This window comes from Gopherus evgoodei, chromosome 3 (assembly GCF_007399415.2).
Source record: "Gopherus evgoodei ecotype Sinaloan lineage chromosome 3, rGopEvg1_v1.p, whole genome shotgun sequence".
NCBI lineage: Eukaryota > Metazoa > Chordata > Testudines > Testudinidae > Gopherus > Gopherus evgoodei.
The window spans coordinates 160,922,636-160,942,913 of record NC_044324.1 but is presented as its reverse complement, the minus strand read 5'-3'; the positions used below and the strand labels follow the sequence as shown (position 1 = coordinate 160,942,913).

Genomic DNA, 20,278 nt, shown 5'->3' with positions numbered 1-20,278 from the left:
GTAGAGCCTGCTCTACGCACAGCTTTTATACAGGTATAACTCTGTTGGTTTGGGATGCAATTTCTTTTACTGCTATTGTTGTACCAGTATGCCCCTAGTGTGAACACTGTTATATTAATATAAAGTTACCTTGTACTAGTGTAGTTTATTCCCCTTCCTGAATAGGCATAGCTATACTGGTTAGGGTTACCACCTGTCCAGGTTTTCCCAAGATCCCCCCTTTTTTGATGTAGTTGTCCGAGAAAATCTGTCAGGGAGCTCCGAAGGCGCTGCCAGCTGGCCTGTGCATGGGGTCAGGATCAGCCCAGATATCTCAGGGGTTTTTTTTACATCTGACAACCCTATTACCAGTGTGAGCACCTTTACACCGGACCACACTGGGGGCTGTATTGCTCCCGGGACAGTGTAAGCCGTGCAGCTTCTGTGCGTAACCAGCGCTTGTGCCGCCGGGGCTGCTGATTGCTGTAAATGTTGGGGCGCGCGGGGTGACCCCTTCTCCTGTGAGGCCGCTGAACAGACCCGTGCATGGCTCCGGGGGGGTCCCTCCGCCCCCTGTCACGGCATGAAGGGGGCACCCCACGGCACGGCCACAGCACACGAGCCCCCGAACTCCGGGACTGGGACCGCCTCGCTTCCGGCCTCGGAATCCCTCCCCGGCCCCGCCCTTGGCAACGGGCCGCTTCCCTAGCAACCGCGGCCGGGTCCTGCCTGCCAGGCCAGGCGGAGCGGAGCGGAGCGGGCCGAGGCGGCGGGAGGCGGTGAGCGGCGGGGGGCCTGGCTGGGGGCAGAGGAAGAGCAGCACGTGTGTTAGCGGTACTCGGGGTCCCGCCCGGCCAGACCAAGTCTCCAGCGTCGGCGGGACGTCCCGCCCAGGCGCTCGCGTTGGGCAGGGAGTGGGCCCCAGAGCCGGCGGGGTCCGGAGCCTGTGGGCAGAAGGCTCCACCCTGCAGTCAATTCCTAAAAGTCTATGTGGCTCTGGAGGGGAGCCAGGGCTGGTTGCGGCTGCCTCCCCCCCGGCTCTGCCCCTCAGCCCGCTGAACAATGCCGCACAGAGGAAATTTAGGGAGTTTCCTCTCACTTAGGGAAATATGGGGGCTTTGTGTTGTCAACTCCTTGGACAGGGGCTGCCTGGTTTTGTCTGGAGCACACTGCCAAATGCTTGTATAATAATAACCTCCCGGAGTCTGTTAATTCACAAACTCAATAGTTGTCATTTAAAACCCCCCAACTTTCAGTGGGTGTTTAACAGACGAGGTCATGCTGTAGTGAGGTCTATTACTAAGACATCATTTCTTTTACAAAATGTACCACAGTCAGTATACTAGCATGCTCTGGCATATTACCCTTATTAATCAGGACTAAATTATGCTTGTCAAAAGACATGATTAGGGTGACCACATGTCCTAGTTTTATAGGGACAATCCCAATTTGGGGTCTTTTTCTTATATAGGCTCCTGTTAGCCCCATCCCAATTTTTTACATTTGCTGTCCGGTCACCCTAGGCATGATAAAGCATATTATGTGATGCTTTAAGTACGATTTCTTAAAATTACATTTAGTTGCCTACTCTTTAATTTGCAACATTTGGTAATCACACATGGGCCTGTCATTAGTACAAATTAGTGAGGTTCTGTTGTAAATTGGGACCCGATACCATGGACATGGCTCAGTGTAAGAACTTAGGGAGAATTTAAAACACTTGATTTGAAAATCATTTCTGCCTTTGCTTACTTCCCAAAATCTGCATTGAGGTCCTCAGTTTCTTTTTTCCTCTGCTGGAGCTGATCACATCACTAACTCCTAAAATAGCATTTTTCAGCTTCTGCTGCTAGTAATGCTATCTGCATTTATAGGAGAAACAGAACTGTGAGGGCTTGAAGTCAGATCTTGGCAGATAGAAAGCCCTTCAGTCCACCTTTAAGGACCCTGACATTTACAATATAGAAAGGAATGCCAGAAAGTCATTATTGAGGGGAAGGGATCATGTTCTGGTTGTGAAAGCAAAGGCCTGGGAATTTAGAAATAAGTTCAATTCATAGTATTGTCATGGGCTTCCTGTATGACCCAGGCAAGTCTCTGTACCCCATTATCCCCAACTGTAAAATCAGGAAATTATTTGGCCTACCTCAGTGGGGGATTAAATTGATTGATTGTAAAGTACATTGAGATCCTCAGATGGAAGGAGCTAATGGAGGGCAAAGTATTGCTTTAATTATTAAAATTAAGTAACCAATTAATTTTTATTGGGAGTCTAGAGAACAGCTTGATGGAGAGGAGAGAGGATTAAGTCATTGCTAGTTCAGCACATTGCCAGAGCTAGACTTGATTTGGATGAGCAAGCACTGACGTTTTTGGAAGTGGCTGGATGTTCTCCTTACTTCTCTGTTAACTCCATCTATCTGTGTATTCCCATCTTGGTTGTCACCTTTCTCACAATTACTGCCACATAAAGTGCCCCTTCAAGAGTTGACAAGACCCTGCCAGCCACTGCTGATTGGCAAGTGTTGTCACGGGTGGTGGTTAATTCCTGAGCAGCTATCTTTCTTGAGGTTTTACTTCATAAACACAACGACTCCAATCACTGAGGAGTGTCTGATATGTTGGTGATGACTCAGGGCACCTTAAGTAAAAGGAGATATAGAAGATAATTTTGTCTCTGGCATAGTTGGTGATACTGTTCACATAAATAACCATGTTAGCAAATGAATGGCAAAGCTAGTTCTGCCAGATCCGAACTTGACAGCTGTTTTCTAACATGACAGTAGCTAGCACACTTTCCTTGTCCAGTATGAATGGACGTGTATGTGAGTGTATAAAAAATGGAGAGCCATGCTATACACATTACCCCATAGAAGTCAACTACATAGTTGCTTAATACAAATATAACATATATTGGCAAAAATGGCTCCCCTAATTCACCACTGGTGGACTACACTGGTGACAGCAGTGGTGAGAATGCTAGACAGAGCAGGTGTATTTACTATTATCATCCAGTCCTGCTTAGAGCAGATCTAGATACTGTGAAAGTAAAAACACCTGCAGCTTATCCAGGGCCGGCCCCAAGGTTTTTGCCGCCCCAAGCAAAAAAAATTTCCCGTGCCCCCCGGCTGTGCCCCAACTCTGCCCCTTCCCCACCTCATTCCAACCCCTTTCCCAAATTCCCAGCCCCGCCTCCTCCCCCACGCGCGCTGGGAGGGAGGAGGGAGAAGCAGAGCGGGGGCCCGCTCGGGGGAGCAGGCGGCAGTGGAGCTGAGGTGATCTGGGGCGAGAGCGGTTCCTCTGCCCCCCCATCCCCAGGGTTACTTCCTGCGGCCCTCCCCACACCCCCCACCGCCACAGCTCATCTCCGCTCAGGGCCGGCTCCTGGAAAGCGCTGCTCCAAGCACATGTTTGGAGCTCTGGTGCCTAGAGCCAGCCCTGAGCTTAGCCAGTGTTTACACAATGCTAGAGCAATGGTGAGCAAACTCCCTAAAATTCTGGGTAGACAGGACCTAGATATGGGTGCAAACTCTGTTGGGCTGTAACTGTGCTTGAAATAGTTTCAGATACATTTACGAGCTCTAGTGCTGACAGGAGCTTTATGTTTAATTCATTTCTTGGACTGACTTATTGCTGTCAGGGGGCCCTGTGAAGTCAATGGGATTCTTTACATTGACTTCAGTGGCATTGGATTAGCCACAAAAGCCAGAACCCTTTCTCTTTGAGCAGACCTCCTTATTTCTTACTTCATAACATGAAGAAGCTAGAATGATACCAATCTAACCTGGAATCATTGGGTGGAATTCTTTACCACCAGAGGAAATAGGGTTTTTTATAGTAGTTTTATGCAGAAAGGCAAATTGCCTTAATCTGTGCATAAGTAAAATAGATTGGGAATTTACAGCATGTCCAATTTCACTGCATATCATTTAATAAAACCTTTGTATTGTAGATGATTTAAGTGTAGAGTAGGTGGAAAGGAGCATGCATTACTTTTGTTGACTATTCTTGGCTTATTGATAATGTTGTGATGGGACTTACCTTCCAGGAACTTATCTAATTATTTTTTGAACGCAGTTATATTTTTGGCTTTCACAATGTCTCCTGACAATGAGTTCCACAAACTAACTGTGCGTTGTGTGAAGAAGTGCTGCCTATTAATTTCATTGGGTGACCCCTAGTTCTTGTGTTATCTGAAGGGGTAAATAACACTTCATTATTTACTTTCTCCACACCACTGATGATTTTATAGACCTCTATCATATCCCCCCTCAGTGATCTCTTTTCTAAGATGGACAGTCACTGTCTTTTTAATTTCTCCTCCTATGGAAGCTGTTCCATATCCCTAATCATATTTGTTGCCCTCCTCTGAACTTCTTCCAATTCTAATATGTCTTTTTTAACACGAGGTGACCAGAACTGCATGCAGAATTCAAGCTCTGGGCATACCATGGATATATACAGTGTCATGGTATTTTCTGTCTTATTATCTATCCCTTTCCTAATGATTCCTAATGTTCTGTTAGCTTTTTGATTGCCATTGCACATTGAGCAGATGTTTTCAGAGAACTAACCACGATGACACCAAAATCTTTTTCTTAAGTGGTAACAGCTAATTTTAGACCCATTCATTTTATGCGTATAGTTGGGATTATATTTTCCAATGTGCATTATTTTGCACTTTATCAACATTGAATTTCATCTGCCATTTTGTTGCCCAGTCACCAAGTTTTGAGAGATCCCTTTGTAACTTCTTCACAGTCATCTTTGAAGTTAACTATCTTCATTTTGTGTCATCTGCAGACTTTGCCACATCATTGTTTACCCCTTTTTCCAGATCATTTTTGAATATGTTGAACAGCACTGGCACCAGTGCAGATCTTTGGGGGACTCTGCTATTTACCTCCTCTCTCCACTGTGAAAACTGACCATTTATTCCTGCTCTTTGTTTCCTATCTTTTAACCAGATACTGAGCCATGAGGGGACCTTCCCTCTTATCCCATGATAGCTTACTTTGCTTAAGAGCCTTTGGTGAGGGACCTTGTCAAAGGCTTTCTGCAAGTCCAAGCACACTATATCAACTGGATCATCCTTGTCCACATGTTTAATGACATCCTCAAAGAATTCTAATAGATTGGTGAGGCATGATTTCCCTTTACAAAAGCCATGTTGACTCTTCCTCAATGTAGGTGTTCATCTATGTCTGATCGGTCTATTCTTTGCTATAGTTTCAACCAGTTTGCCTGGTACTGAAGTTATGCTTACCAGTCTGTAATTGCCAGGATCACCTCTGGAGCCTTCTTTAAAAATCAGCATTACATTAGTTATCCACCAGTCATCTGCTGCAGAGGCTGGTTTATGCAATAGGTTATATACCAAGTTCGGAGTTCTACAATTTCATATTTGAGCTCCTTCAGAACTCTTGGGTGAATAGCATCTGGTCCGGGAGACATATTATTCTTTAATTTATACATTTGTTTCAAAACCTCCTCTATTGACACCTCAATCTGGGGCAGATCCTCCACTTTGTCATCTAAAAAGAATGGCTCCAGTGTGGGAATATTCCTCACATCCTCTGCAGTGAAGAAGTTGTAATTTGCTTTTCAGTATCTGTCTGTATCCATCCATCCATCCAATGTTTAAATATATGTGACACAAACTCAGCTGCTAGAATTTGTTTGCCACATCAGCTATAGTTTTCTTTCTCAGATTCCTAAAGCCAAGATATAGGGGTACATGAGCCCAAATCAGTGAAAGAAGCCATTTCATGAACTGATTTATGTCTGGACTGGAAGCATCCAGAAAACCATGTCATTGAACAGAAGCTGGGGTATATGATTACCATGCCAAAGGTTGTGTGAATTGATTCAGTGTGATCAATGACAGTGTCAGACTTGGCACTCTGCAACACCTTGGCGCCTTTGAGTTGATTCAGGCACCTTTGTGGAATAGTTATCACCCCATAACAACCTTGCTCCTGCTATATTCAAGTTCACACTGAATGCTAAGTAGGAACAATGGAGAACTGGAAACAGAGCGCAAGAGAGAAACATATTTTGCATGGAAACAATGATAGAACCATAGGGGTCCAGTCTAGTAGCTGTATGGTCAGTATTGTGCAGCATCACTTGTGGGATTTGTGTAGATTAGGAAAAGAGTCTGAGGTTAGGTTTAGATAACATGTGTTAGCTAACCCCGAGCTAACCTTAATCTCTTTTCCCAATGCAGACAGACCCAAGATCTATTTAATTTACATCACCACTCAGATCAAAGCGGAACATAGCATCCTGGGGCATAGTTTCCACAGACCACAGCTCTGTTAAATCTGAGGGCACTTATCTACTGCTAGGGTGACCAGACAGCAAATGTGAAAAATCAGGACAGGGGGTGGAGGGTAATAGGAGCCTATATAAGAAAAAGATTCAAAAATTGGGACTGTTCCTATAAAATCGGGACATCTGGTCACCCTATGTACTGCATTTGGCCCAGAGGCAGCAGAAGCTACTTTGCATGAGGGGTGAGGGTGGAGGTGCTTCTGCATGGAGTGGAAGAGTCAGAGGCAACAGAGGGAGGTCAGGGTGTGAGTAACAGGAAGGGGAGTCAAGGAGGATACTCTGCATCATGGGCAGCAGGGAATACTTGGGGTGTGAGAGAGAGGACGGGATGTAGTACCTACCTAGTCCTCAGCACCGCAGCAGCTGCTTCAGCGCCTCTGTCCTGCACGCATGCACACACTGTACAGGGAATGACTCGCAGGGCTGGAAACATAGATCAGGCCCCACAATATTTCCATTGTGTGGATGCTAACTGCCTGCCATTCCGCCGCCCCTGATTTGGCCTACAGACTGCAATTTGGTCACTCTTGGCAGATTATTACTTAGTTACTTAGCTCGTGCTTTACAAAACCAAACAAAGACAGTGTTCCTGTCCCAAGGATTTTGCAAGAGTTTTCAAGCATAAGCTAAAGGAGGTGCTGTACCATTGGGAGGACAAGGGTGAAAACAATTTGGTCATGTGGTCACGTGAGAGATTGTTGCTGGTATCTTGGGGATGGTATAGTTTGTTTTTTAAATGTATGTTAAACTCGAGGTTACAAACTTCACAGATTACAATCATCTATTTATTGATTAGTGCAGGATGCATATTACCTAATGAGGGACTTAGGAATTACACCTTTCCCTCATTTCGTTGCCCTGGAAATGGAATATGATATGTGGCTTCATGTTCTTGGTCTCTAAAATCATTCCACGAATCACTGTGCCATCAGTAAACTGACACTCAGACCATTTTCTGGGACGTGACCATGAAGTAACCCTATGCCATCTATGCTGTGCTGTAGTTTCTAAGTGCCAGCCTTTCTGGGACTGCTCCAGAAATGTAAGAAAAGCTGTCAGTAGCCACAGGGAACTGCAACTGGCTTGGGAAGTATAGAAGCACCTGACACCTTTAAGAAAGCACTAGGTAGAGAAAGGTCACTTGTCCCAATAGCGTGTCCTCTTTAACGTGCTATCAGTGCCACTGGAGTTCTTCAGTCCCTAACCCCAGATTTTCAGGTGGCGTAAATCCATTACAGACAAGAAGCTACGCTGATTTATGCCAGCTGAGAATCTAGCGCCTTCTCTGTTTCCCCACAGTTCTTGTTAGCTGTCTCTGAACACCCTTGGAAACTTCCTCTGTGTATTCAGAGCTCGCTGAAGAAATAGTTCTGTTTCACCACTGCTTACTCTTCATTTCTGAATGTTCTGGCTGCCTCCCTCAATTTCCCCTCACCCCCTTATGGGGTGGTTTCCCTTCCTCGTGGGTGTACGTCTCATCTCCTTTCAGCCTTTTCACTGCCGTTTCCATAGTCATCCCCATGCTAATTTCCTCCTCCATACTAGGAAAGCTGACCTCCCCACCATCTTAGACTGTCCTCTATCTTCTTTGCTCCTCTGTAACCACCAAAGCTATAAACTGGCCATCAACAAGTTTAGGCTTGAAATTAGACAAAGGTTTCTACCCATCAGAGGGATGAAGTTCTAGAATCACCTTCTGAGGGGAGCAACTGTGGCAAAAAACCTAACTGGCTTCAAGACTCAGCTTGATAAGTTTATGGAGGGGATGGTATGATGAGACTGCCTACAATGGCATGTGGCCCATCGGTGACTATCAGTAGCAAAAATCCCCAACGACCAGAGATGGGACACTAGCTGGGGAGGGCTCTGAGTTACTAGAGAATTCTTTCCCAGGTATCTGCCTGGTGGGTCTTGCCCACATGCTCAGCGTCTGATTGCCATTTTGGGGGTGGGGAAGAAATTTTCACCCAGGTCAGACTGGCAGAGACCCTGGGGGGTTTTGCCTTCCTCTGCAGCGTGGGGCAAGGGTCACTTGCAGGTTTAAACTAGTGTAAATGGTAGGTTCTCTGTAACTTAAAGTCTCTAAACCGTGATTTGAGGACTTCAGTAACCCAGCCAGAGGTTAGGGCTCTATTTCAGGAGTGCAACGTGCAGGAGGTCAGACTAGATGCTCCCTTCTGATCTCAAAGTCTATGATTCTAAAGCCCAATAACTATCTGCCATAACCTTATCCCTCATCTCCAATTCCCCGCCAGCATATTAGTGGGTCACTGTCCTGCAGTATCTGCTGTGTGCTGTGAATACATATGAAGAAGCCTTTGCTGACAGTCTCTGCAACACAACATGAATCATTTCTCTTTACTTCTCTAGTTCTTCTTAGCATTTGATAGAGCTCCTCTCTTCCTTCTTAGCAGGTTGTTTTATAATAATGTCCACAGACAGTTTGGGGGATTGGGGCACTGTCAAAACCTACTACAAAGGTTTCAAAGAAACAGGGAGTAGTACTGGCTGAGCCAGCACATATCAGTGCTGTAAAGGAAAATGGAGCAGTCTCACAGAGGGAAAAGAAATAATGAGCTTGATCTGGGTAGCAGCATCTGCCTCTCTCCCTTAAAGGGAAAATGATGCGTGGGATCAAAGCGCTGCTCAGCAGAGATGTGCAGGGAGGGACATTGTGGTATACAATTCTACGTGGCTGCAGGCTTCTTTGTAGGATATTATTGGAGGCTCGTTTTGGATGAACATCTTGTCATTGTCTAGCGCTTGTTTCTAGAGTAGCCTTAAGTTCCATGTCAGACTGGGCTCTGCAGTGTAAATAAAGGTCTAGACCTATCTCTCAGCTCCTGAATACAAGGTATGCCACTCATCTTAGACCCCCACAAATCTAAACTGTCCATTAGTATAAATTACTGCCATTGGCAATGCTGAATTGGGAAAGGGAGACACAAGTATCCATCTTAGAGAAATGAGGCTACCTTGTTTCCTGTTGTTTGTCGTGTCCTTCACCCAGAGTCTCTGCATTACTCTTTACAAGCTGCTGTCATGCACATGGCTGAGAGCTATGGTGGCATAGGGGAAAGGAAACTGGCAAATTTGACCCTTCAAAAGGAAACAAGAGAGTGTTGGTCTTTAGAGACATAGTGGGTAGAGGAGGGGACTGGCAGTCTGTTCGATTCCAGTTCCATTTGATGGATGGGACAACAGGCCCAGAAAGACTGACATTGGCTGCAGGTGTAGCAAGGTGAAGTCAGCAAGGCCCACAGGCTCTCCTTTACCTCCTTGTTGCTTATGTGGAGCCTATCTGCCCTGTCACACTGACTCCTCTCACAGGGGTGCTGAAGCTCCAATTAACAGATGTTCGTAAAGAGCACCAAAATCCTTGGATAGAAGGCAACGGGGAAGGGCAGTGAAAAAATTGCAGAGAAAAGTTAATACAGTTGCAATGAGCTTCAACCTCTAAAAAGCATTAATAGCTCTTCATAGCAATACCATTGTATTATTTGTGATGTTTATTACACAATGCCCCCATTGTGCTAGGGGCTGGATAAACACAAGAGCAGTAGAAAGTCCCTGCCCTGAAGAGCTTGCAATCTAAAATTGACAAGACAGACAAAGGGTAGCAGAAAAGAGTATCCAAAGTGAGCAGAGTGATGGTGTGCAGAGTGATGTCATGGGAGTGCCAACATTTTGTTGTTGTTGTTATTAGTACCAGTGAAAGACTCCAGTTGTTTGCCCTTTCTTAAACTGTCTTTTTTTCCCAGGGGCCTTGGCTGGAAATGTGCTGGTGATACTGTCCTGATGCAGACTTTCCTTCTCTTTCATCTAAGGGGGTAGGGTCAGACTAGCACATTAAGATGCAGGAGCCAGTTTCTGGAGACACGAACATGGCCTCTCCCCCATTGAAAACATCAGTGGCGAACCCTGCAGCCAACCCCCGACGCATGCGACGGATCATTGCTGAGGATCCTGAGTGGTCACTGGCCATTGTTCCACACCTCAGTGAGCTCTGCCTCCAGCGTATCATCAGCAACTTTGAAAGTAAGTCATGGTCCCTTCCCCACAGCAGTCCTGCGCACCGCATTGTTCTACCTTGGGTTGTGGAGCAGGCTCACACTGGGTCGTCCATCCTGCTGAGTGTCAAAGAAAGGGAAAGAGAGTGGACAGAGGAAAAAATCTCTCCTGCTGCTCAATAGCTGGATGTGTCTATATAACTCCATTGCAGTGGTTTCCATTGAGTTACATGGGGGATGAATTTGGCCCACTGAGAGTACTACACAGAGTGAGAAGGTGCTCTGAACTCAGCCCATCCTATCTGTTGGGGTGCGCCTCAATTTCCCTCCATGCCCTGCTTGGACTTGCTATATCAGCTTTTACCCTGACCACGGAAGTCAGATTTCTCTGCTCTTCGTCATCTGGCACATTACAGTACCATCCAGGGGCCCAGTCAGGATGGGTCCCAGTGTGCTGGGTGCTGTACAGACAGAGGTAGAACTATTCTCTGCCCCACTTGAAGAATACAAGTAATGTATGAAGGTGTGGGAGTGGGATATAAACTTACAATTTCACTAACATTTCCACAGCTGTCAGCTGTGATGTGACAACCCATCCACCTGAGAATGGTGACATCCTCAGGTGGACTGTGTGCATTTGGACCAGATGAACTGCTAAGAAATAGCAAGGCTGCTAGTCTAGCATGCTGCCAGGTCAGGGTTCAGAGTTTGGGTCCCAAGCTGCCTGGGTCTGGGAGCCCAGTGAGACTGAGGAGGAAAAGGAGTAACTTCCTTCGATCCTCAGTGCTGCTCTCTGCCTGACTCAGAAAAGTGGCATTGAAGGCCTCAGAAAGGGTTTGTCTAAGCGAGGGTCACTGCAGTGTGAGGGTGTTAGTGTGTGGGAGGAAATGGAGGGAATACTGGAAGAAGTCTTCAAGCAAAGCCACAGTGCTCTTCTTCTGTAGATACCTTTAGTAGAGAGACTGCCAAGAAGAGAGAGAAAGTAGGAACGCAGCTTTGCTTCTCAGAATAAGATTTTCCATGTGCAGACAGGTCTCTCTTTTCTCGTCTCTATGATTCCATCATGGTATGATAATGAATACAAATCAGGTGTATAGTCCTATAAGCGTATATAGCACTCTGCAGAAATTCCCTGCCCCAAAGAGCTTCCAGTGTCTGCGAGACGAGCTGAGAGATAGGACAGAGATTCAGAGTAGAGGGGTGAAGAGAGATTACTGGAGGAGAAGGGAACGTTTTTCTGAATAAGGTAGGTTTGAAGGAGGAGATAGGGAGGGCTTGGTGGGCAAAAAGTGGGTAACACTTTTAGCAGAGTATACAAAGGTGCAAAGGCAAGAGAAGTTTTATAAAGAACATTTAAAGGGCCCAGACCCAAAATGTTCTCCTTTAAAAGGTTATAATCCTCTGGGGAAGTTCTCCAAACAACGAGACAAATTCTGCTGTGACGAATACTGGTGTTAATCCAGAGCAACTCCATTCACATTAGTGATGTTATTCTGGATTTACCTTGGTGTCCTAGAGCAGAATTTTCCATTAAATATCTACTTAGACAACAAGAAGTCCACCACCTAGAAATAAAAACACAAAATCGCTAGCCACAGTTTATGTAGGACTGACAATATTTTTGTAGCGTGGTACTATGGAAGCAGCAGAAGGGAGCATAAGTTAACAGATGCTATTCCCAAACAGCGTATAAAATCAATGATTGCCAAATGGTAAAAAAAACTTCTATCAATAGGTCTGGGTTAGAATATTACTCACCATGATATTTCTAGGGGGATTGGATTAGTGAACATACCCCCCCCCTCAGATTCAGAATGCTTTTGGGGAGTAACCTCTCCTCTTCTTTATTCCCTACAGAGAATCCTGTTGTGGACCGTCTCCTGCCAGAACACCAAAGGAAGGTGCTGGACAGGATTTCCACAGGCCTGCCTCTCACAGTGACTGCCAACCTGATCAGCGACGAAGGCTACTGGAAGAGGTGCTGTACAGAGCGCTGGGCAGTGTGTGATGTCTCCCGCTATGGGGGCAGCTGGAAACGGATGTTCTTTGAACGCCACCTGGAGAGCATCCTGAAGTACTTCATCCCTAACACAACCGACCCCAATCAAGTCCTGGAGGTCATCCCGCTCTGCAAGGAGTATGTGAGGAAGCTGGAAATCGATCAGTTCCTCCCACCAGTGAAGCTGGATCAGAACAAGGAAGAGGATGACATGTCCGATTCTGGGAGCGATGTTGGGGTCGATGAATTGTGCATGCATCACTATGACCTAGGAGTGCTCACTGCTGCCCTTTCTCACCTAGAAGAGCTGCATCTGACGTATGGTGTGAAAGACTGTGGCATGAACTTCGAGTGGAGCCTCTTTGACTTCACCTATCAGGACTGTTGCTCTCTGGCCAATGCTTTCAAGAAGTGCCACACCTTGAAAGTAACTTGCCTAAACTGATTTTTTAACATTGATATTTTAAAGGATAAGCTAAAACAGGGCAGAATACCCTTGCAAAGAGCCAAGAGTCCAGTTTTACCTGCTGCTCACCATTAGTCTTCCCAGTCCAGTGGGTGGCTTTCAAATGTTTGACTCAAATAACTTGACTGTCTTAGACAAACTTTCTAATTAGGTGCCTAAATATATTCATAGGATGCAATTCACTGCAAACCAGTAGAGTATTTGAAATGCATTTGATGCCACACAATGGGCAACATTGAGAGCTGGTATAAGCAGGTCTATATCTGTTGAAATTGATAGGGCTGCTTGCACCAGGCTTGAATTTGGCCAAGTGAGTGGAAAGTCAAGATGTGAAACGTCCTTTCCCCCTCAAGCCAGGCTGTCTGCTAGCTAAGGGCAGGGCCTTTCCCCTTTGCCATTCCTGTCTAACTTCATGTTTGAAATGAGACTAAGTAGGTGGCGTGTAATTTAATATCCTGCTAGGTGCTGTTTGTTATCACATGTTGTGTGAGGTTCAGTAAAGCCTGCATCTTATTAACATGAGTAAACCCCTTCCCCCATATAAAATGTGTTCTCTATAGATCAGGACAGAAGGAGCAGTCCTGGTGCACCTCCCTGCATAATCCTTGATGGGGATAAGCAAAGGGAGCCAGTTCTTTGTTAGGCCAGTCTCTTAACTTTTATGAACAGATACATGCAATATGTTACTTAACAAAGAAAATGTGACAGGATGTCACCCAGCAGCACAGACACCCCAAAACACTGTGGGGCGGTGTTAGAACTCTCAGCACAGAGGATGTTTCTCTCTGGACAATAGCATAACCCTCAGCTCAGTGGTTATTCCACTACAGAGATTCTGCCCCACAAAATCATAGACATGTAGGGCTGGGAGGAATCTCAAGAGGTCAAGTCCAGTCCTCTGTGCTGAGGCAGGACCGGGTAAACTAAAGCCATCCCTGACAGGTGTTTGTCCAGCCTGTTCTGAAAAACCTCCAGTGACAGGGATTCCACAACCTCCCTGCGAACCCTGTTCTAGAGTTTAATTCCGGAATTTAACTAATTGACACATCACAATTCAGAGAACAGGCAGAATAATCTGATCCCTCCCTCTCTGGATGGATTGACAGGTTCTACAACTGCCTTCCACCATTAGGTGAAATGAGCTCTTCTGTGGCCACAGAGATCCCATTGTGGGGCCCTTTTGCGACTGCAAGGTTCCCTAGTGGGGGCAAACATGTCATTTCTTGTGCACCTGAGGATGATATGTTGTTATATTTCAGTTAGAGGTCAAACAAAGGCTGTTAAATTTGAAGTTAAGGTGGATTGGCATTGCTCTCTATGGAGGCTAGGTGCCCAGTTCCCTTTGACTTTTAATTGAACTTGTGCACCTAACTCATTTAGGCTTTTTGAAAATCACTTCCAAAATGATGGTAGTTGCTGTGCCAACAAGCATAACCATATTTTTCTCCCACAGGTCTTCAAGCTGTGCCGGAGTAAAGTGGATGATGAAAAGACTCGGGTGCTGATACGGAATTTGTTAGATCACCCATGCTTGGTGGAGCTGGACTTGTCCCATAATCTTATCAGGGACCGGGGAGCACGAGCCATTGGCAAGCTGATCAACCGTAGCAAGCTAGAAATTCTCAACCTGTGTAATAACCGGATCCGGGCCCCAGGAGCCCAGGCTATTGCTCATGCCCTAGGGAAGAATTCTACGCTGACCTCTCTGAACCTGCGCATCAACTGCATTGAGGATGAGGGCGGCCAGGCAATAGGCCATGCCCTGCTGACTAATGCCACCTTGACATCTATCCATCTGGGAGGCAACGAGTTGTCAGAGCCAACAGCTACGCTGTTCTCCCAGGTCCTTGCTCAGAACACAGCTCTGACAAGCATCAACCTTGCATGCAACCACATAGGGCTGGTAAGCAGCTTCCCTGTCTAAAAGAGAAATTTCTTCAGTCTGCTGCCATTACAGCAGCTAGTGCAGTCCAATTTAAGCATCTGTCTGGATCAGTGGTTCTCAAACTAGGGCAATCACTTGTTCAGGGAAAGCCCCTCACGAGCCAGGCCGGTTTGTTTACCTGCCACGTCTGCAGGTCTGGCCAATCACGGCTCCCACTGGCTGCTCCAGTCCACTGAGGGCTGCAGGAAGCGGCATGGGCCAAGGGACATGCTTACTGTCCTTCCTGCAGCCCCCATTGGCCTGAAGCAGCGAACCACAGCTAGTGGGAGCTGCAATCGGCTGAACTTGCAGATGTGGCAGGTAAACAAACTGGTCCCGCCCACCAGTGGCTTTCCCTGAACAAGTGGCGGCCCTAGTTTGAGAACCACTGATCTGGATGATTTTACATAAAGCAGATGCAGAGCTTCTTTGGTCTCTGAACTGCTGCCCCTCACCAAAGAGCCAACTTTATTTCCATGTCACACACTGCCAAGGTGATCTTGATTTGAGTATTATAAATTGTTGGCAGCAGAGAAGCTGAGGTTACAGCAAATATCACTAAAAGAAGGAATCCTCCATTGTTTCACACTCCCTGCCCTCTATATATAATGAGACCGACAAGCTCAACGTGTATTTTGTGAAGTTGGCCTTTAGGAAATTGAGAGGTTTGTTCCCAAGTTAAAGAGAGGCCCAGGAAATTCAGGGAATATTTCTGAGACCATCACGGCTTCGTCATGGTACAAAGGCATCACCCTCATAATCTCCTGCTTGTACTGATATTCAGATCAGCATTGTTAGAAAACTGGCTCACTTGCTGAATTTACATAAGTCTCAGCTCTGCTACTGAGTCACCAGATGGCTTTGGCCAAAGTTTTCACATCTGCATGCCTAATATTCAGCTCCTAAATCCCAGTGGCCTGATTTTCAAAACTAGTGGGCATTCACAAATCCCATCGAAGTCACTGCTGGTGCTCAGCTTCTCAGAAAGTCAGGTCACTTCTGTTTAGTTGGCTACATGTGGATAAAGAATCCTAAATCTAGGCAGCCATGTTTGAAAATGACCTTTAAGTTCTGTGCCTCAGTTTTCCCATTGGTAAAATGGAAATAGTAAAACCTACTGTACCTGTCTGCCCACCTCATGGGGTAGCTGACAGAATTTATTAGCCAATGTTTTTAAAGAGCTTTGAAGACAGCAAGCATTTTAGTAGCCTCTAAATAGCAAAGAGCTAGAATGGAATAATACAAGGAGAAAAGGGTGTTCTAAAGGGTTGAAGTTTATCTTTGGAATAATAACCCTAATGCTTAGCACCTTCCATCCAAGGATCTCAAAGCACTTTGTAGATGTTCATTAGTGAAACCCCAGAACACTCTGAGGAGTTGGTCAGTATTATTGTCTCCATTTTACAGATGAGGAAACAGAGGCACAGGGAGAGAAAGTGACTTGCCGGAGGTGCCAGTGTTCAGTGGTAGAACTGGAAATAGAACCTAGGAGTCTTAACTCCCAGCCCCCTGCTGTAACCATTAGATACACTTCCTTCCCAACATGGGACTCCAGGTGAGGAGCTGTGACTCCCAGGCCCCTGGTTGAACCACTAGAGGTACACCAAACTCAGGCCTTGGTCATGTGCCTGCATTCCCGTTGATTTCAAAGGTAGACTCCTTCCCTTCCTTTCCCACTTCCTGCCCTCTCTCAGGAAGGTCAAAGGCAGTGGGGGGCTGGGGGCGGGAGGAGTGGTCACAGAGGGTAGGAGAAGCATGTTTTTTTGGTATTTGATAGATATTGACTGACAATACCTAGGATTCAACACCTCCAGAAAACGTCTGTTGGTCCAATCCCTGGAGTGTGTTGACAGGTGAGGGAGGTCATGGTACCAAGGTGAGCTGCCTCTCAAAGCTCCAGAACTCCTGAGATCTCTGCCAAATTTTCTGTCATAGCTTGAATTTCCTCAGTGGATTGAACTTCAGTTGTGTGGAAGGCTCTGCCTCACCACAGATGTCCCCAGGACAGAAATGTCCCCATTTCTGAAAAGGAGGCTATCAGAATGGACCTCTCGACATTTGCTGGAGAAGGAATGGTACCCTTAATTGTGCTGGCATTGACATTAACTAGCAGTGAGCTGCTGAATGGGTGACCAGATATACCGGCATGGCTCTGTCACTGCATAAGGTTACACTCCTTTTCTGCTTTGCTGCCAGTAACGTTTGAGTCAGGAGATTCCTGCTGAGGAATAAGATATCCCATGTTTTGCTTTTTGTCACATACTCCTACTTAGGACATGTGAGGTGGAAATGCACATGCTCCTTTCTCCTCTACTCCACTTGCAGGCAGTAGGTGAGTGCTGGTGAAAGGCACTCTGGGGATTGGGGGACATGGAGTAGCAAGCCTGCTCTGGTCTGTACTTCACGCCCATCTCCTCTCTGATTCCAGGATGGTGGGAAACAGCTGCTGGAAGGAATCTCAGATAACAAGACCGTGACTGAATTTGACCTGCGGCTGGCAGAGGTGGGACAAGAGAGCGAGTACCTCATTAACCAAGCCCTGAAGGCTAACCAGGAAATTGCCCGTCTGAAAACCTTGTACCAGCCAAACTCCCTGGAAGAGAAATCCCCAGATCTGGATTAGCCTATCCCACGCCCCTATTTCCCGCTGTAGCCTTTGAAATGAAATGTCTCTCCTCATTGGGCAGCTGTGGCCATATGACATTAATTCCTGATTGGGGGAGGGGTAAGAAAATGGAACAGACAGCCTGGTGTTAGGGACCAGGCCCTACCTGGCAGTTGGACCCCAAAGGGGATTTCTCACTGGCTCCTTCACACGGAGTGGTCAAGGGTTTGCCTTTTCTCCAACTCCCCAGCCTGAGCTAGGTTCCCATCGGCTTCAGACTGGCCAAAGCCCACCCTGCCATTCTGGAAATTACACATGCTCCCTCCATTCAGTAGATTTTTCTCAACTTATCTGCTCTACTTGTTGTCTAGGACACCTGGCGGGGCTGGTAGCATGAATGCCTTGGATAGTCAGCTCTTGGAGTAGCCTTTGCCCAGAAATCACATAGCTCATTGTTACTGTGGGACAGAATGCCATGAATGGAGACTCAGGGCTAGTGCCAAAGTTGGGTCTCCCATGTGGTTCTGTCACAAGGTGGTTTCATGCTGTCATTGGCAACTGGGAGCAAAGGATGGTAAATAACACTGGCACCCAGCCTTTGGGAGCAGCACACAAAACTTACAAGATTGTCATCATCAAGTGGGGGCACAGTTGCCAGGGAAGAGCAAATAATAATATGGAAGACCCTATCTATGGTACATGAGCTCGCTCTGCAAAAGCTTGGATGAGCTGGCCTCTCGCCCGAGCTCACTCACAGGGACTGCCACCAGACCCAGAATGGAAGTCTTGATATGGGGCCAGTTACCAGGATATCTAATTATAATAGTTCTTCTTCCTTAGGGAGGAGTTCCTCTAGTAAATAGACTGCCCTCTGTTTTGGATTTCCTTCCCACACTAACCAGCTTGTGGTACAAAGCAGCAGCCCCAAGCAGACACACACACACAGGTTTAAACAAGGGAACAAGCCCTTTGTCACTCTCCCCAGGGGACAGAGGCATTGTGTTATGTATGGAATCTGTTAATGAAGCACACCCCATTCTAAAATGAAATGGAAGGGTTAGATTCTCCTTCCACAGCAGGGTATGTGTTAGGGGGTTTTATAAGCTCCATGCTGACAGTGTGGGAAACTAAAAAGGTCTCTGTTTAGTCCTAGAGCAGGTACACCAAAGACAGGCTACCCAATCCTGGCACTCTACCAAGACAGCAGGGAGCATCACCTCTGGGGCAACAAGAGAGCTCAGTTTCCATGTGAATTCACTCCTCCATCGCAGCAGTGCTGCTGACACCTGTCCATAGGGAACTGTGCTGAGACTCCCAACTCATTTCATGAGGGGCTGATTACCCCCAGGTGTGGCTAATGGGGCTGATTACACTCAGAGGTGATTTCATCGTAGTACCTACCTCTCACAGACTGGCCTGAAAAGGCATGTCCTGGAGTTAGTCTCAGAATATGTTTTTCTTTCTATAACCTTTTCAGTTATTTTTTCTTGCAATAAAATAACTAAAACAGGGAATTATATGTATTCTATTGTATTGGCTTCTATTCTTACCAGTGAAATCAATTGGCAGTCTATGAAGGGCATACTACAATGGCCTGTGGACCACTAGTGGTCTGCAGCATGCTTGCTGGTGGTCTGTGGTGAGCTGTGCCATGGTACTGGGGCCTTCTTTGTTTCCAGCTGCTAAATAGCATTAAAAGAAATTCAAGCCACATTCAATACTGATCTAAATGTTTCCTCTCCAGGTGAGCAATGGTAGTTGCAGTTTGGATGTTATGTGGCTGTGACTGGGAAGGGAGATACGGAGACTGTGTGGGGGTATTAAAAATGTGGGTTGTGCTATGAACAGAGTTGAGAACCCCGCGTAGACAGAATAGTTAAGAAGCAGGAGGGAAGAGTTAAAAGTCATGGAATAGTTAATGTATTACATACCAGATGCCATGTTCTAGAGGAAAATTGTACATATTGGGCCAAATTCATGCCTGGTGTACCTCCACTGACTTAAATGAGTTTACAGGTGGGATGAACTTGTCCCATGTGGTTATTTTTTGATGATCCTCATCCATAGTTAGATTCTGGGTCTGTGGAACAAGTGCTAATCCTCAAAGCTGTGAGTAAATGAACCCTGTTGCTTATAACTTGTTATGGTATCCTTGTAAGTAGTAAATGAGCTCAGTGATCTTTACGTGCCAAACATGAGTTTTGCATTAGATAGTCACAAATTTAGGGCTGTTTCTCTCTCAGTCCAAACATTTTGATTGCATCAATTTAGTGCTCACTGAGGTGGTTATTTTTGCTGATCCCCAGTGAAAATGGAGCTGGGGAGAGTTAGAAGCACTTGCCATGGCTGGAAATCAGCTTTGACCTGGAACCTAAGGATTATATTTGATGGGGCATTCTACAAACAGTGTAACTAGGCTGCCTTAGGCAAATATTGTTTTGAACAGTTAGATGGCAGCTTTGGCAATATTTTGTTTCCAGCTGTAGAGGAAAATAAAATCTTTAGGTAATGTGAATTTATTGCATATGGAGTATTTGTGAGTGATAGTTAATGAGAACTCTAGCTCACCTGTATTTCTGTCTTGTCTTTGTTCCAAACTCGTGGTGTAGGATATTTTTCAGCCATAGTTTTCCAGAGGATTGTGTAAACTTTACTAGTAGAACAAATTATTGGTTAACGATCTCCTAAGCAGGTTGGTGGTAACTTCTCTAATGTGTAACTGCAAAACACACGCTTTGCATTATGACATTATCCTGGCATGTGGGTTAATGTGGGGGCAGTGATTGGATCTGATGTGACTTCAGTGGCTTCATGGAGGCAACTTGCCTCTGAGTTCAAACCCCCAAAGTGCTTGAGACATAGTTATGATTCCTGTGGTGCCATCCAGGTTTTGGGAAGCATTCCAGTAACAAACTCAAGCCAAGACCACTGGGGGGAGTGAGTCCAAGCAACAGCCTTT

General features: G+C 46.0%; 1 protein-coding gene across 1 annotated transcript; it reads left to right on the top strand.

Moving 5' to 3' along the window:
* The first annotated feature begins 697 nt into the window (after window positions 1–697).
* Window positions 698–19,900, top strand: TCTE1 (t-complex-associated-testis-expressed 1). Its single transcript, XM_030557232.1, has 5 exons — window positions 698–758; window positions 10,077–10,353; window positions 12,183–12,751; window positions 14,244–14,693; window positions 17,143–19,900. The coding sequence occupies exons 2-5, from the start codon at window positions 10,170–10,172 to the stop codon at window positions 17,335–17,337; spliced, it is 1,398 nt and encodes a 465-aa protein (XP_030413092.1). The 5' UTR covers window positions 698–758; window positions 10,077–10,169; the 3' UTR covers window positions 17,338–19,900.
* The last annotated feature ends 378 nt before the right edge of the window (window positions 19,901–20,278 follow it).